The 16,936-nt window shown below is 52.9% G+C and overlaps 2 protein-coding genes across 2 annotated transcripts; both read right to left on the bottom strand.

The window, feature by feature from the left end:
• Positions 1-2,182: 2,182 nt before the first annotated feature.
• On the bottom strand, positions 2,183-5,166 carry MAA_05782 (phosphodiesterase; the record flags this gene model as incomplete). The annotated part of the gene is made up of 4 exons (XM_007823780.1): positions 2,183-3,292; positions 3,388-3,980; positions 4,049-4,885; positions 4,995-5,166. The coding sequence occupies 4 exons, from the start codon at positions 5,164-5,166 to the stop codon at positions 2,183-2,185; spliced, it is 2,712 nt and encodes a 903-aa protein (XP_007821971.1).
• A 5,239-nt stretch (positions 5,167-10,405) lies between these two features.
• Positions 10,406-15,570, bottom strand: MAA_05781 (Peptidase C19, ubiquitin carboxyl-terminal hydrolase 2; the record flags this gene model as incomplete). The annotated part of the gene is made up of 5 exons (XM_007823779.2): positions 10,406-11,025; positions 11,097-11,847; positions 11,921-14,625; positions 14,806-15,525; positions 15,567-15,570. 5 exons carry the CDS (start codon positions 15,568-15,570, stop codon positions 10,406-10,408), a joined length of 4,800 nt encoding a protein of 1,599 aa, XP_007821970.2.
• Positions 15,571-16,936: the final 1,366 nt, after the last annotated feature.

Genomic DNA, 16,936 nt, shown 5'->3' on the forward strand with positions numbered 1-16,936 from the left:
GAGGGATAATAACTACGCGCCAGACAGTCGAGATCAAGCGACAAGGGCATGTGAAAACAGGCCAGGCACAAGATGCGGAGGGTTTTCTACGGGCAGGCCTCCACACCCTCTCAGCCTCCATGGCCTCTTTTGCCTCTTTGGCCCCTTTTGGCTTGTCAACCCAGCACCAACTACGGTGTAGTCGACATGAAGCTTGCCCCGCGAGACCCTCGACAGACTGCGTACTAGTACTAGCTAGATGGTACTATCCCCGACGTTTCAATTGCACCAAGAGCCCCGATCTGACGGGACATGGGTCCACCAGTCCATCCGTGTGGCCACCCTCCCCATCTGCCATCTGCCATCTCGAGAGAGCACGGTTACGGAGCAACTCTGCAATCCGCCTGGCCTGATTTGTTGCGTGTCAGCGTCCGGTTGAACCAAGCATCGACAAAAAGAATGGGCGACGCACCCAGCAACATGTCACCGGCGCGTTGCACGACAGCAGCCCACTTATTAGCCAAGCATATGTACTACACATCGATGCCCTCCCTGTTTGTCCGTTCTCTCCCTCTACGTCAAGTACCTAACTTAAAGTATGTACTTGATCAATATATGCACTAGTAGTACCAGCAATAGTACTGCCAAAGTCTCGGTTTGCCGGCATTTCATAAACATTCCCCATTGCCACGTGCCATTATATTATAATACATAGTACTCACTACCCGCCAACCCAACAACCCATGGGGAGAGAGGGGTATTTGTGCAAGAAACAGGTCCGGTCCTCCCGCCGTGAATGCATACATACATACATACATACTGGTATATGTACTACCTGATGCACAATAATAAATCGGCACCACCCCAGCACTGTTAGTTAGCCCGTATTCCGCACAAAACCCCCAACCAATGCGAAGCCATTGCAGAAACCCCAGACTGCGCCCTCTCTGGCCCCCGTCATGTCGAATATGTACTCCGTACTGCACATGCGCATTCGAGGCAAAGCGCCTGAGCCCTGGCCGACGACCCCGGTAGTATCCCCAAGCCCATGGCCACGACAGAAAGCGACATCCAGACAACGCAGACCCCACATTTGCCTCGGCAGCTTCCCTGAATCGGCGCACAACTTTCCCCATTGCCAGCCATGGCAAACACATTCCCGCCTTCATGTTGCTCTCAAGCTCTGCTACCCCAGAGCCAGTGTTGCTCCGGCCGGCCGCTCGCCATCGGCCCATTTGTCCAACAACTGATCCTGGCACAATCTCATTGCGCCATGTCATCAGCCGCCGCTGTCCAAACGACGCATTCACGCAGCCTGCTTGGCCGCCTTGCAAAGAGACCAAAAACTTGTTCCACGGCATAAACATCCAAGATCGTATGTGGTATTCTTCCGTCGCCTCTATGTAACCTAGCCCCAAGGCAATCAATACCGCCTACCCACAGACCATTCAGACGTACCCTCCCTGTGCCTCACATGCCTCATCAGGTAGAAATCCAGTCAAGAGGAGACGGTCCATGTCTCCCCTGCCACCCCCCGGGTGCCATGCCTATTCCCAAGACTAACCAACGTATAACAAGAGATGAGGAATTAACGCCATGTTCAAATGTCTTTGTCCTCCGGGCTCCTGTTGTTAATAAGAGAGGAAAAAAAAAAAGAAAAATGTACACCTTCCATCTCCTCCTTCACTCGTAACGGTCCACGTCAAGATAGACCGTGAGTAATTGTACAACATGCAAACAAGACAAGGCCAAGAAAAAAAAAATGTGGCACCGTCCGAAGAGTCCATGGTAGTAAAGGACCCAAAGACAAAAAAAGCAACATGGACAAAATCTTATGTACGCAGAAATCGAAGCAAACGTAGGATACCCCCGGATGCATGACCCTGCCATGGTCGTGGTATCCTGGCATATTAGTCGCGCCTGGCCGTCAAATCCCGGCACCCATTTTTATCCCCAAGCAAAACAGATTAGAAGATGCCCCATCGGTATAATATACAATCCGTGCAAGGCTGAGAGAAATGTCGTGACATGCCAAGCGATTCGGTAGACTCTGTGAATGCACCGCTGGGCCAACAATTATAAAATATCTTCGGACCTTTTCCGTGCAAGCATCTTTTGCTAGCTTAGTCGTGGTAAGTTGTGCGTAGTCTCATCATTGCATCGGCTATGCTGTTGTCCTCTCTTCGGCCACACGGGCCGCTTGTCAAAATTTTCCGTCTCGGCCCATACTAGTTGCGTCCGAGGCGGGAAGGGGGGGGCTTGATGCCTTATTTCTCCTGAAAAAAGGAAAGTCCTTCATCCTAAACCGACTCGATTTCTTCCTCAGAGACTTCGCTTCAGCCTTGACGATGCTGCCCCCATGGCTCGGTTCGTCATCGCCTGCTCCTGTATCTCGGAGGACCGTGCCTGGAGACCCATGACTCGAGGTACTTGGAGGTGATATGTTCAAGCCGGTAGCACTCGGTGTGCGCTCTATAGACTCGTTACTGACGATACTAGTGCCCTGAGTGCTTGGAGAGAGTGCCATCTTCCCGGTTGTGGCAGTTGTGGCCTGCGAATGCCAATCTCCGGCAGTGGCACCGGAAGCACTGCCTTCGGTGGTTTCACTGCATCGTTGTCTTCCGAACTGTGCTGAAGTTTTGCTTTCTGTAGTGCCACTGTCGCCACGTGACCGGCAGTTAAAAGGGTCGCTTTCAGCCAGTTCCCGGACGGCGTCGAAGGCAGATGTAGTTCCGTTGAGATCCTGGCGCGGCGCGGCGGTACCATGCGGAGGAACTTGAGCAGCAACATCAGCCGGCTCCTCGGGTGCTATGGGCGCCTGCTGCTCGACTCTAGCGACGACGTCGGCTACAACCTGCGGAGCTTCTCCCTTCTCCTCTGCTGCCCCATCAGTCAAATTTTTGACCTGTTCGATCTTGACGACACTTTGGCCCTCTGGGGTGTCCCGTTCGCCCACAACACTCCTAGTTCTAGGCGAAAATGTACCCTCTCGAACGCCTCGTCTTAGCCTCTGTTCATCAGGAGACTGCCTTGCCTTTTCCTGTTGCACCTTTTGCTCGAAAAGTCTCTTATTAACCTCGAGTTCATCTACTGTGTAACGCATGGCTGGCATGATGTCTGCAACCCCTTGGAACAATGGGATAGCAAACATGTTCATAAACCCAAGCTGGGCGTTGGACAATGATAGCATGTCCTTCTTGGGCTGCGCCATGAGCGACGACTTAATATCCAGCTCATCTTCCATAGATGCTTGCCTTGAGAACTCTTCGGAGAGAATGTACATCCACTTCAAGGCTGTGTCATGATGCCGAGCCTTTGATGGAATGAGTCAGCCTTGGTGATATGAAAATGCGCGCGCAGTCGAGTGACAGAAAGCTGAGAAACACAGAAAAGACCATAATCACTTACCACGTTGCTGATGTCGGCGCATTTGATGAGCAGAGAGCATGCAAGAGCCTTGTGATCCTCAAGCTGACGGCCGTTCCAGCCGTCGGTGCTATTGTTATCCTGCAATCTTTCCTGTACATCACCAAGCTTCTTCATATAGTCGAAGTGAAGGCCCATGTCTGTCGCAAGAATCGAGCTAATCATAAGACTGCGCATCTTCCTGTCTTCAAAGGCTGATGGCCAATATCGGCGAAGAATTTGGGAGTAAGCGGCACAATGGAATGACTCCAAAACTGACCTGTCGTTGTACAGTTGTGCAAGTGGTGCATTCAACGTGGCCAGAAAGCCATTGTTGACGCCAGGGTGGCCTACATCGTGACCAATGGCAGTGATGAGGAGCGTGAGGGCTTCGAAGGGACTCAAAAGTGCCGCAATCGGGGACTTGTCTGCAGCAGTGCCTTGTTGGCGGCCCGCTGGATATGGTGCGAGGGCTCCGATATGCACAAGAAAGTTAAAAGTGGCCTGCAGAACATCCACAACGTGTCGGAAGTTGTGGTATGGGACAAAGCTGTTGTAGGCGGCACGGCAGGCGACAAGATAGCTAATCAGTTGGTCTGTCATAAATTAGCACATCAATGTCTCATCCAAATAGAGATGGGTGCCAGGGAAGACTGCTTCGTACCTGCTGGTATCCGCCATGGCTCTAATTCAGGGTCAGCCAGAGCATGCTTGAACATGACCAGTGCGGCAACCAATAATTCATCATCGGAGAAGGAGTGGGCGCAGAAGTGCCACCGACCCACGGCGTCTGCGATTTCGACTTGACGGGTCGAAGATACCGCAATGTGGGCGCCGGCAAGCTGTCCGTCGTTGCTGTCGAGGCGGCATATACCGTTCATGAGTCCGGATACCATAGCCTCACGCAGGTACGCAAATGGCTTTTGTTCATTCACCCCGACCCAGGACCGCTTTCGGCCTTTGGCGACCTCCATCAACGCTTGCTGCTCCTTGGTGGCGTCCCTGTGTGCTTTGTAGGCACAGATTTCAAGAGTAGTGATGCACTTGGAGTTGAGAGGGCTTATCAGGACATCAACGGCGCCAAGATCCAGGCACGTTCTCATCAACTGGCGATTAGCGGCCAGGGTTGCTTGCGGGATTTGCACTGCTTCCGAAGCACCGTCAGTCATTTGGTGGCCGCCGTTGGGCACAGTTGTTTCAGGGTGGCTGATGATGGCCACGGGAACGACGAGTTTCGACATGTTGCGGAGGTGAGCTTCAGTAATGATCTTTTGCAGCAAACCCAACCCGTATAACTCTTCGTTGGGCGTGTGAATTTCGGAACTATGGGCCACCAGAGGTGGCGTGGGGGAGGATGACCTGGAACGGGTATGCTGGTCTTGTATTTGGTCATTGAATGGTGTATCCAAGAGCACCAACGTTGGGGTTATGTTGGTCATGGAGCCATCTTGGAGCTGGAACAGGGTCGACAAACAGGCCGCGCCTGTGCCACAGACATGAACTAGAAGAATTGAATTAGCACACGTGTAGAGCCATACCGGACGGGAAAGGCTGTGACGGTTGAGGAATCGAAGGGATGGCTCATCCGAAAGAAGTAGAGCAAAACTCACCGTCGCCAAAGGTGTCAAGCAGTGGCTGCACAAGCTCCTTGGCGTCATCGCGATTCCACTCGGGTTGAGCGTCCTCGTTGGTTACACTGTTGGTATCAGGCGCCGCGCGTAGCAACCTATCCTCGCCAACGACGCGATTAACATAGATGACATTGCATGAAAGGCGGTCCATTGCGGCAACGGGAGGCTACCAGTCTCGCGACTGGAGCACGTTGCCCACAAAAGCAGGGTTGTGTCAAGCGACAAGGTGGCAGGCTATGAAGATGTGGAAATGCGGCTGGACCCGAGTCACGACTTCGAACCGTCTCGAGAGAGGAGGAGGTACGGCCTGATGGTGTAATTCGAACCAACGGCTCCGAGTTGATGGCTAGTTGTCAACAGGTGGAGAGCGAGAACTAGGGACGAGGTGAATTGCGTCGTCGTCGTCGTCGTCGTCGTTGTCGTCGTCGGGCAACGGTGTCGACCATACAAGACGGCAGTAGACAAGAATGTTAATGGGGTGTCGAGTATCGGGTGGTGCAGACGGACGGAGGCTGCACAAAAACGAACTCGACGCTGGGCCAAGACGCAAGGCAACTATCGCAGACGGTCGTGAGCTGGTTGGCGGCTGAAAAGCCCGCACGAGTCGAATTGGGTCGGCCAGGAGAGTTGCTGCCAAGACCAGGCTCGGAATCCCATCCAATGCCTCGGAGAGAAGTATCTACAGGCAGACCTGCGCTCGGTGGCGAGGAAGTCGCGCGACAAGGTGGGTGGCTTGTGGGTGGCTCACGGCGGCGCAGGAAATCGACGGTCGTGTGTGATTGAAGAGAGAGAGCGAGGCAGAAAAAAAAGAGCCGGCGAAAGGAGCGAGGCGGCGGATCAACAGAATGGAAGTTGGGAGGGAGAATGGAGAATGGAGAATGACGAATGGGACCGGGACTGGTGCGAGTGTGAAGAGAGGGAGAGAGTCGCAACTCTGCGTCGAGTGCCGACTTGTCGCACGTGGAGGGCGAGGGTGGTCTGGTGTTGCGAGGCCACTAGGAGGGCCGCGCTAGAGGCATGGAGAGGCGTGCAGAGGGCCAGAGGGCCAGAGGGCCAGGCGTCCAGACGTCGACGGCCCAGACATGGAAGCCCAGAAGCCCGCGACTCGAAGTCTAGAAGGGCGAGCGAAGGACGACGGCGGCCTTTGAGTGGACGCGGAGGAGCGGGTGGGGCCTCTGGGGGTTCTGGTGGCCGGCGAGGTGGGCAACGCGACCTCTCGACCGTTTCGGGGGGAGGGGGGGAGGGTTCGACCCAAGGCCATTTTCGTCGAAGGCCAAGAAGGAATTCCAGAAACATGGAGCAGGCCGGACAATGGCGAATCGTAACAATTCGAGGGCGCGGCGGAAGGGGGAGCGGGCCTGGGCAGGTCAATGGGATGGAGGAGCATGGAGGGTCTTGGGGTCTTGGGGCTTGCTGGGCCCCCTCAAGCCCCCTCCAGCCCCGTCAAAGCCGCCCCATGCAAGCCATCAATGGCCAGCACCCAACATTGAAGCAAGTTGACCTCAGCTGGCACCTTGGCACTGGGCACTTGGCACTCAGCAGCCTGCACAAGTGGCCCTGGGAGCCGTTGATCCCGGCACTGCGTGCTTCAATGCTCGGCGAGATGTCGGGCTCCGCGCACCACTGGGCTGTCAACGGTATCGAATTAGCAAGTGCTGAGTGCGAGTCCCGTGGCCGCTCTTGCCCTAGGTGCTGGCAGTCGAGCCCAAGAGAAGCCTCAGGCCCGACAAACCGTTGACCCTTTGCAACTGGTGATGAACCTCCTTTTTGCGTTTCTCCTCCTCCTCCTCCTCCTTCTTTTGTCTACTCACCATGTGGTCTATACCCAGTTCCGGGCCCTGCTTGTCCTGTTCTCTGCCCTTGGGCGGACACATTCCCCGACACATTGACATTTCATAAAGGCACCATATCCTTCTACAAGACGGAGTACATACAGAACAGCTGTGCCACCGAGGAGTAATCTGGCGCTCTAGCCAACGCCGTCCAAGCCCGGCATATTGCAGCTTACACATTCTACGATATCTACTAGAGTACAGACGGATGACAAACGTCTGAAAAAAGACGGTCAGCCGCCGCCCGCAGTGCGCCTCTAATTCCCAATTCATTTCTGGGCAAGAGGAGGGCACATCTCAGGTGCATGGCTTGAATGAAATGAATGCTGGGACGAGGCGTTGCTAGGCCGCTGCAGTAGCGACTGGTTTGGCAGAGATTGGCATAGTCGAGTGGTTGCACCACATGTTGCCGTGTCACCATCGGGAAGTGGGAGACACACAGAGTTCGGCAGACTAACTTAACTTGCCTGTAGCATCATATCCCGACGAGTACAGTTGCTAATTTGATAGTGTGCGCCCTGCAGGCCCTGAACCAAGCATTCCTGCAAAGTACTACCTTTGCTTACATACCTAGGTAGGCAGTAATCGCAACTGAGCTTCGAGCAAAGGAACAGGTTATTACTGTCGCTGTTGAAAGTCGTCGTACACCACATCATCCCTTCATCCTTACTTTCGTGTCTGGGAATGCGCATCCTTGCAACAGCGCCCGAGCGTTTGACCACCACCTTGAATTGGGTTCAGTGTTCCGAGTCTGATCCGATGGGCGACCGACGATACACTTCGGCCTTTGGCAAACTCTATCTAATACAATAAACGGAATGGCTTTGCATCAGCATTACACGGTTGTACCCCCTCACCCAACGAGGGAAAGTAATAAACAAATGAAGAAATAAATTAAAAGAAGCCCCCACAAACTGGTTGGAAAAGAAAATAGAATCAACTAAAAAGACAGCCGAGGTTCCGGAAGACCACGATGGGATCCGAAAAAAAAAACCTGGGTCGAATATGGGACTCGGAGGGGCCGTGATGGATACGGGACGAGGTTGAGGCACCGCAATGCCAAATTATGTTCTGTTTCCTCTCATTACTATTAGTAACTCGGTCTCTCCCTGGCCCATAAACCCAATGAATACGGAGCACATAAAACATCAACGGCCCCATCTACCAACTGGGACCAATGAAACGAGACGTCCTGGCGCAACGATAACTACAGCCTCTGTCAGAATTGGCATCATGACCGGGTGTCGGCCGGTCGAACGGAGCCCTAAGTAAGGGATCGGAAAGGCCAAGTTCTTATTATGCTTGCATGTACGGAGTAGGTACAATGGGTACCTAGGTATGTATGTTGCTGCTTCTGTCTCACCCTACTTACGCCAGTAATGATGATACCAGCGCAACTTGCTCTGTTGTCACTAATCGTCCTCGGTAGCGCCAATGCCTCAAGTACCGAAAGTGCTTGATATCTAGCTACGTGCGTACTAAGTAGGTAGGTATCCATATAGGCATTCCAAGTAGCAACAACAAACTAGCACTACTTCGCCCACGGAGTATTTGCAATACCTGGTGTACAGTATTCATACACACTACAACACACATACTTGTCGACAAGGATTGCAGTGGGCAGCATGTGGACAGCAAGTGGGCAAGACTGCACCGTCGTCTCGGGGCAGTGGATCGGCTCAGCCGTTCCTGCACGGCAGGCCGGTGGCCGCGTGCGCACTACGGTCAATCTAGGAAGGCGAAAGGCAAGATGGAACAAGGTGAGAAGGGAGGATGGATGAGTGATGAGCGAGTGCTTTTGCAGCAGTCTGCAGACCAAGGTGTTGGTGTCGAGTACTCCGCACTCCATGCGCATACTCATACGAACTTGAGTCGGTATCTAGCATCAGCTGTCACTACTGATGAGTCTGACTGAGCAAGGGCATACAGCCAGTGGCGTTGATAGGGTGGGCGCTATTATCGAGAAGTGTGATGGCGTGCGGGAGGCGGATGGCAAAATGAGCAGTGGACAAATCCCTGTAAAGGTTGTGCGTCCATGATTGATTCAAGTCTGAGCGCTCCAGCCAGAGACGGGCAAAATCCTTGCAGAAGCCGAGTTGTGATCATGACGAGTCCAGCAAAGGACTGGTCAACCCTTGCGCATTATCCCAGCCTCGGGCTGTTTGTGGCTGCAACATTGGAAATACTGCCGTCTCACAGCGTAACAAGGCGGAAGCAAAATCTGATACAAACATGGCTCAGTGAAGACGGAAAACGAAACATGCTTTAGACCGGAACCAAGGTTGAATGCAGCACAACAGTTACAAGGGATTTTCAAGCCGGTTCAGCGCAGGATGCGCCACACATTGCGGTGAGCGTTTACTAGCAGAGTTTATGAGTGGCGACGAGACCGATGACTCTTGCCGTCCTCCCATTTATTATTAACAATGCTATGTATGGCTGGTGCAAGTTGGCCGTCGCGCAAGCCGGCGTCGATTTGAAGTCTGGTGCGTCATTGGTGGCTTACAAGCTCCCCATCGCCCGCTCCTTCTGTGGCGGGCACTTTATGCTGAGGGCATTTCGTCAAGCCGCCTTCAAATTTGCCTGCCGCCAGTGGTAGGCCCCATCCAGACATTTCTTTGCCCTTCAAGCGCTGGCGTGCTGGCTTCTTGGCAACCACAAGTGAGTTGAGAATTCTGGGGTCGCTCGTGGAAATGAAATGCCTGGCCCACCATTCCGCTTCCGGATATCTTCTAGAATACCATCTCGAACACTACTGAGCTAGGCGCGAACTAAGCTAGGCGGGAACCGGGTTGCTTTTCATGACCAAAAAGCCACTGATTTGCCTCTCACAAAGCACCGCCCATGTATATATATGTATGAATGAATATGTACATATGTACGTATGTACCAACTAAAACTTGCAAAAAAATAAAGCGTTCGTATTGGATGACGTTGACGCATTCAACTGCCGGCCTCACGCCGACCATGGACGCCGATCGGACCGCAGGCATCCCGAAGCCGGCCCGACACCTGGTATTCCAGCAGCAGTACTCCGTACGGAGCAAAAGAAGAAGAAAGAGAACCAAATACTAGTTACTAATTGCTATATAGTATGGAGAACTCGCTCCCCCCGCTCTCAGGCGCATCGTTTGCCAGACATCCCACAATATCGAGGCATCAAACAAACATGCGTCTCACACCAAACCTTAACCTTATTTATCCCCCTCGGGAAATTCATCTTCTTTTACCAAGTACTCCTTTAACTATGCCAGAAATGTCGTTACTTGCCCCCCGTTTTCACAACGTAACTCATGCGGCCACGAGCTTGTCTTGCCGTGCCATTGCCGTGCCGTTGCCACATCATGCCGCGCTAAAGGGAGCCGTCTCTATATCTATTTACAATCCTTTACTAATGCAGTGTTGGCCCGCAAGCGCGCCCTTCCCTATAAAACGCCCCAAGGCACTCTGCCCGACTCTTCTTGGAAATACCCCATTTTTATAAAGGCTGCTTTGTATTGTGTCTTTTTAGTAGTACCCCCGTCACACCGGTAGGTAATACGCACATGCTCATTGTGTCTAGGCGCTGCGTGTCATCTTGTCTCCCTCAAGATGGATCTCGGTTACTTCCTCCGACGCTCCTTCTCCAGCCCCATCTGCTGGCACAGATATAACCCCCCGCTCATCCCATGAGGCGCCCTCTTCGAATGGGGCCGCCGACGCCATATCTGTGTCTCGTTCGGAAAGTGCCTTGCTCCTGTCATCGCCTGATGAGTCAAACTGCGCATCGTCACTGGCACAGTCTGTGTCCCTGTTGCCATTTACGCCGTTGCCGTTCAGGCTTGTGAAGCTCCAGCTCTGAGTCATATCCAGGGCCCCCTTGGATCCGGAGTGATAGTTTCCCTCGTCCTCAATGCTACGACGGATAGTGTTGCCGTCGTATATAGGCAGCTCGTCGTCGTCATCATCCATCCCTGTCAACGGAGTTACTGTCGTCTTGGTTGATCGTTGCGTCATGACCTCTTCGCCAGACTCTGTCGCTTCGTTGTCAGAATGGACCGACTCCTTGTCGAACTTGTCAAAGATTTCCTTGAATCGCGGTCCTCCTAGCGGCCCGCTGCTACGACGACGGTAGAACAGCAGATATGCTGCAGAAGTGATGACAGACGTGGGATCTGATACCACGTGGACAGATGAATCTATTTGCCAATGTTAGCCTTTGTGTCACAGATGCCCGTTAAGCCACTACTCGTTCGTGTGTCGCACGCACCATTGTAGTTGTACCACCGCCCGTCTACAAAATTCTTGGCATATGCCGTGTAGTGACCACCGCCGAGACCACCATAATGGTCATCGACTCCGATCAGATCGTAAATCTCGGCCTTGCCATCTTCCTTCTGAATCACTCTGGATGTAAGGTCCAGGCCTTCAATCGGGAAGTCAACAAGAACGTCAAGCTTGTCGCGACGCCAGCCGGAACTACTGAACCGCTTCAGATGAGCCACTAGAATATCGGGAGTCTTCCACAGATCGAACTTCTTGCTGGCGCGTCGGTGCTCCTTGCAGCGAGGACAGTACCACATGTCTTGCTCAGACAAGATTTCTGCTCGCTCAAACTCATCCAGACACTCTTCGAGGGTGATGCCGCGGGTTTTGCGCGTGACACGTCGTCGCTGAGTAATCTTCAAAGCCGGATCGTGGAGAGTCTGGACATCTACAAACGTCCTGGATCCCCGGGCAGGATCTGGCTTGTTTGTGTTATTGCCAAAGACGGCGTCCCAGGCATCCTCAGTCCAGTCAACAACGATGCCCTCGAAGAGGCGTATTAAGGGCCCGCCGTCAGAAACGGCAGGGGGCATGGGTTGAGGGGCAACGATATTCGCCCTTTGCGATAGTTTGCTTGCTCGGGTTTGCTTGTCCCGTCTTTTATTGCCCTTCTTGCCGTATCCTTTGTGCCCCTTAAACTTCTTGCGGCTACCCTGATTATACTTAGAGTTATGTCTACCAGACCGTCCATTAATCTGATAGATACATTGTAAGTATTTTTGCGACAAGATAAAGGGAAAAAAAAACATGGCAGGAATGCAATCTCACCTTGGCAGCTTGATGGGCGTCCTCCTCGCTGGATTCCTCAATCATCCGCGTCTGAGTGGACTCTGGTGTGGCTTCATCCTCGTCACCGCTCTCCTCGTTGCCGGAGCCTGTACTGTTAGAGCTGCCAGGACTGGATGCATCGCCATCTTTCACCCTGGGTTCGGGAATTCGATCGACAAGCCTGGGCAGCGTCCTAGTGTTATCAACATTAGACCATCCAGTTGGGACGGGCCCGTCAGTGTCATTCTTGAAGTAGCAAAGGTCAAAGAGGTTCTGAAGCTCTGGATTCAGGAAGTTTGCAGGGTCGGCAAATTTTGGCGCCTGCGTGTTGAACTGCTTGAGAATTGTCGGTTGCGTGATTGAAGAGATAGTGGCCCGATTGCTAATATTGTCGACTGCGTCTCTCATCGTGATATCGACCATATCGTCTTCACCCTCAACGGAGTTGCTGACAATCTTGCTGTCGCCTGAAGAGTCAGCGTCTGAGGCTGTAGTGATGACCAAGTCTGCGTCGACACCGTCGGACGCATCAGTTTCCTGAGTGTCCTTGAACTTGGACCACGTAGAGAATGTGGCAACCTTCTGCAAGATTTTGCGCTTGATGACGTCGTAGTCGGATGCCTGTTCTCTTGTCAGGGTAATAAAGTGAGGTGGTGAAATACCCTCTGGACCACGACCGGGAATTTGCGGTCTACGGTGAAGGACTGGGACGACCATTGTATGACATTCCTCCTCGCTCCACTCTGCTGACTCTGGGGGCGTATCGATATCCAACATAGACCGATACTTTTTATGTTTCTTACTCGGCCAGTTGGTAGGAACAGCTTCCAATTCGTGAATCGTTGGCGTATCCGAGGACTGAATCTCCTCAGATACGTCCTGGGTGTTGTCATAGATTTTAAAGAATCGATCCTTGAATTCCTCAGCACCCATCAGGCGTTCCACTGGAACACCAGTTCTGACCGAAATGAACTGCTTCAACGACTCCATGGAACTGTGTCTTGATAACTCGACCTCGATCTTCACGGGGACGTCGTTGAGTGGGAAGAATTTTACCGACTTTGACCACATGTTCTCCAGTGGCAGCGGCAAGGTCAGATTGTTGAAAGGATCAAAGGTGATACTAATCTTGCCACACTCGGGGCATTTCAGTGTTGACTTGTATAAGCCAGTGAAGAGGTCTGCAATGACGGAATCATCCCGGCGACAGGTTATATCCCATACTTTATCAGCCATCTCTTTGATGGCTTCAGGATTGTTGATCATGTCGTCAGTGGAGTCGGGCTTTTCGATGTACGGCTTCTTCTTGATTCTGCTCAGATCTTCTTGAAGGGCGTCGAGCAAAAACCCCAAGAATTCCTGGGAATCCTGCTGGCTCCATCCGGAAAAGGTAGGACGGCAACGACCGACAGTTGATTTGAAGTCTCGTGGACTTACAGAACCGCGACCTTCCTCGTAGACTTCTCTGAGGAGATTACCGTAGGCGATGGCCACTCTGCCCTCGAAGCCTAGCACGTTGGTTTTGTTTATTTCGGTGAAATAGGACTCAGTCAAGAAATACTTGGTGAGCTCCTCGACGCTTCGAACACATTGCAAAGCAGAGTTCATATAGCAAGTGTTGCCCAGGTTGTGTAGACCGACGGCACCGATGCTTCTCCCATGTCGCTTCTTTTGCACACGGCCTCGAGTCATGGGGCCGTCGAATACGGGACTGCTTCGATTGCTGCTGGTCTTTGAGGAGATTGTGCTTCCCAGAAGGCGCGATGGTGTGGACTTGTCAGCCGCCTTCATCCGGCCGGTGTAGTTGCTCACATAAAAGTTTCCAATAGCCTCATCCAGAACCAAGGTCTGATCCGTCGTCAACTCGTAATGTTGCAAGGTTGACTGTCCGTTGAACTTGTCGTCGGCAGTGTAGTCAATGAGCGGCACAGAGACTCTTATATCTCTAACCTGCGAGAAGGAGACAACATCGACGAGCAATGTAGGCCAAACAGACCGGTTCTCATTTCCATCACGAGCTCTTCCAGGTGAATCGGGAGGGGTGAGTGCTGACGCAGCGTCGGTCTCTTGTCTAGTCACTTGCGCAGAGGCCGGAATAGTGAACAATCGTACCTTGCGCTCCAGACCTACACCGGCAAGGGTCTTGATCTCCCTGAGGAAGCTCTGAGCATGTGTAGTGGAGCTCCTTGCGACGATTAGAGGAGGTGGATTCTTGGCCTTGAGAGACTGTTCAATAGGAATGGTGCTGACATCGGACCAAAGTCGATGTACGTGAAAGATGGGTGGGTGAAACTCATAAAGAATGTTGGGCGGCGCTTGTTTGCTATCCGCAGTGTTTACAGCAATGCGAGCAATAGGCTGTTGTCCTTCCTTTATGCCATACCAATCCATGACCATTTTCCAAGCATCCTCCGGAAATAGTTCGAAGGACTCGTTGCCCAAGCCAGGTATGAGACGCACAAAATCCCTGCCGCTCGAGTCTTTGATTGTCTCCTGGATAATGTCTGTATTGTCAACCGGCCCCAAGGAGATACTTTCGGCGCCAGCTGCGGCAGGTTTGGAGCCGGTCCGTAAAGAAAGGGCTTTATCGACCCAAGTTCTCGAAACCAGATAGGCTACACTGCCTTCTTGCGGGGGAGCATCGGCAAATGCTTTTAATAGCATTTCGATGATTTTGACTTGTTCTAGCAGTGGCGGGGGTGCTACTGTTTTTTTGAAAAAAGAAAATTTTTTCCAGTGTTAGTATTTGCTCATTTAAATATTTTATACGTACATGTCCAAGTCTTGGATCAATGTTTGTGGGTGTCTGTTCCTGGCATATACTTATATACCATAGCATACAAAACGAAGGCATCATATTTTCTCAGGGTGGCATAGTTTCTTACGTTGAGACAGGGAGGCTTCGTGGCCGTTTACATCGGGGGCATCGACGCTCATTGCGCGGGGAAATTCAGTGGAGGATGGATCTATTTGCTGGCTGGGCTGAGAGGCATCCGTGTCCATGGTGGTGCCATTCTTAGTTGGAGCAGCGTCGGGATCCATGCTGGAGGCTCTTCGTTTTAATGGCGAGGAAGATCGTTGCGGCAGGTCGGCGTCGCCATTCATCATGGCCCTCCTTGGGACAACAAAGGGAGACTGGCTTCTGCCTGGGTTCCGTGCAGAGCCAGTCTCGTCCCCTCCTCTGTCGCTCTCGAGAGAAAGCTCAGCGTAGGCCGAGGCACAGGGCGAGGATGCGGTCGAGGAGGCGTAGTCGGCCGAGACGAGGGAGGCGGCGTGGGTGTGTTGCAACCGCGGGGGGAGGCTCGAGGCGGTTGCAACAGGCAGCGGCTCTGAACGGAGAAGATAACGAGGGGCCTCGGGCTCGCGGGGAGCAATTACAGAGCTGAGTTCGGCAGAGAAGGACAGGACAGGATCGTCGTCGGGTTCAACTTCACACGAGGGCAGGGCCGAGTCGGGGGATGGCGAAGCTGGAGCGTCCAATACCTGCTTGGTCGAGGGCGGCGGACGGGCAAGCCTTCTCTTCTTTGAGGAAGACGTCTTGACAGTGAGCTGCCCGAGCAGCTCGTGGACAAACGCGGGTGATGGCGCCGGAAGCGACAGATAGTCTGATTCAGCGGAAAGCGAGGGACTGATGAAGCAGCCTCACGCATCTAAAGGGGACGAGAATGCGGTGGTCTTTGTGGCGACTAGACAGAAACAAAATGGGATTTCCGGGTTGATGGCATGGACCAACGACTCGACTGCCTGCCTGCCTGCCTGGCTAGTGCTTGGAAAAGTCTAGTGGCGGCTGGTCGACCAGACGGCGCCGGGGGGCACTTGGGCAGCTGAGAGCCTCGAGCACACAGCGAGCGGCAGGCGGCGTCGGTGCTTGACTGGGGGGCTCTGGGAGCACAAACGGGAAATCACAGTGCTGGCCGTGGGCGTGGGCATCGGCGTGGGCATCGGCCTGTCAACTCATGGTGGGGCCAGGCAGGGAAGAGCGTTTGAAAAAGGAAGAAAGAAGAAAACCGTCCATACACTGGATGCCAGTGGAGACGGCTGGGGAGACCGGACGGCATCAAACAGTCTGGTGCACACCGGCTTGAGGGCTACCTGTATTGACTTGAGCCAGGCGCCACCAGACCCGTCAACTAACTACTTAAGTACTTAAGTAATACTAAACCTGGTGCCTGCTCTAAGGAGTTATTTGATGGTCTCGCCTGGTTCAAGTCTTGACAGAGTCCAAACGGCGCGGATGCACATGCACATTTGACAGCACACTTACACCCCATCTTCTAAACTCTCCCGAGTAACGCGGCGCGTTGGGACACATCACCCTGTGCGATGCCGTGTTACGGTCGAGGTACATTGACAGCACCGGCGAGAACCGTTGTTCGGTTCTCCTCCCGCCTTCTAACGTTCAGGCCGTCGAGACCGTCGTCATGACACAAGCACAAAGCACCAAGTGTACTCCGTACTCCCAATGACATTAAGAAGTTGAGGGAACCACCCCGCTGTTTCCCAGTCAATGATGCCGACGATCTGGTTCCCCTTGACCAATGATTGGCCACATCTTGGCCGCATATCCTATTGCATAACATGGTTTGACATCAATTGATGCTAAGGAAAAAAATATGGAGCTAAAAGGAAAACGAGCGAGAAAGCCTGAAATATCGAGCAAGCCGTTTCGAAATTTAACATCACGGGGGCGCCGACGGGGACGGTTAAACTCGCCTCATCAACCTGTTTCAAGACATCTATAGCTGCTGGCCACACTCTATTTTTGCTTCAATTGAACAAGGAACACGGACTGGTCATGCTTCTGCGATTCGCCCTGTACTTCCAGCTACGTACTTAGGCATGTATATTCCGCCATCATGACATCCAACATATCGACCCGACCTTTAAACTAAACTCATCTCAGCAAGCCTGAACGCCGACCTCCTGATTAGAGGGGTCCGCTTCTATAAAACAGCACTGTCTACATATAATGTTGCTGTCCGTCGCCGGTGTTGCTCGTCTAACCTCTTCTATGAC

Source organism: Metarhizium robertsii (assembly GCF_000187425.2).
Source record: "Metarhizium robertsii ARSEF 23 chromosome Unknown MAA_Scf_2, whole genome shotgun sequence".
NCBI classification, from domain to species: domain Eukaryota; kingdom Fungi; phylum Ascomycota; class Sordariomycetes; order Hypocreales; family Clavicipitaceae; genus Metarhizium; species Metarhizium robertsii.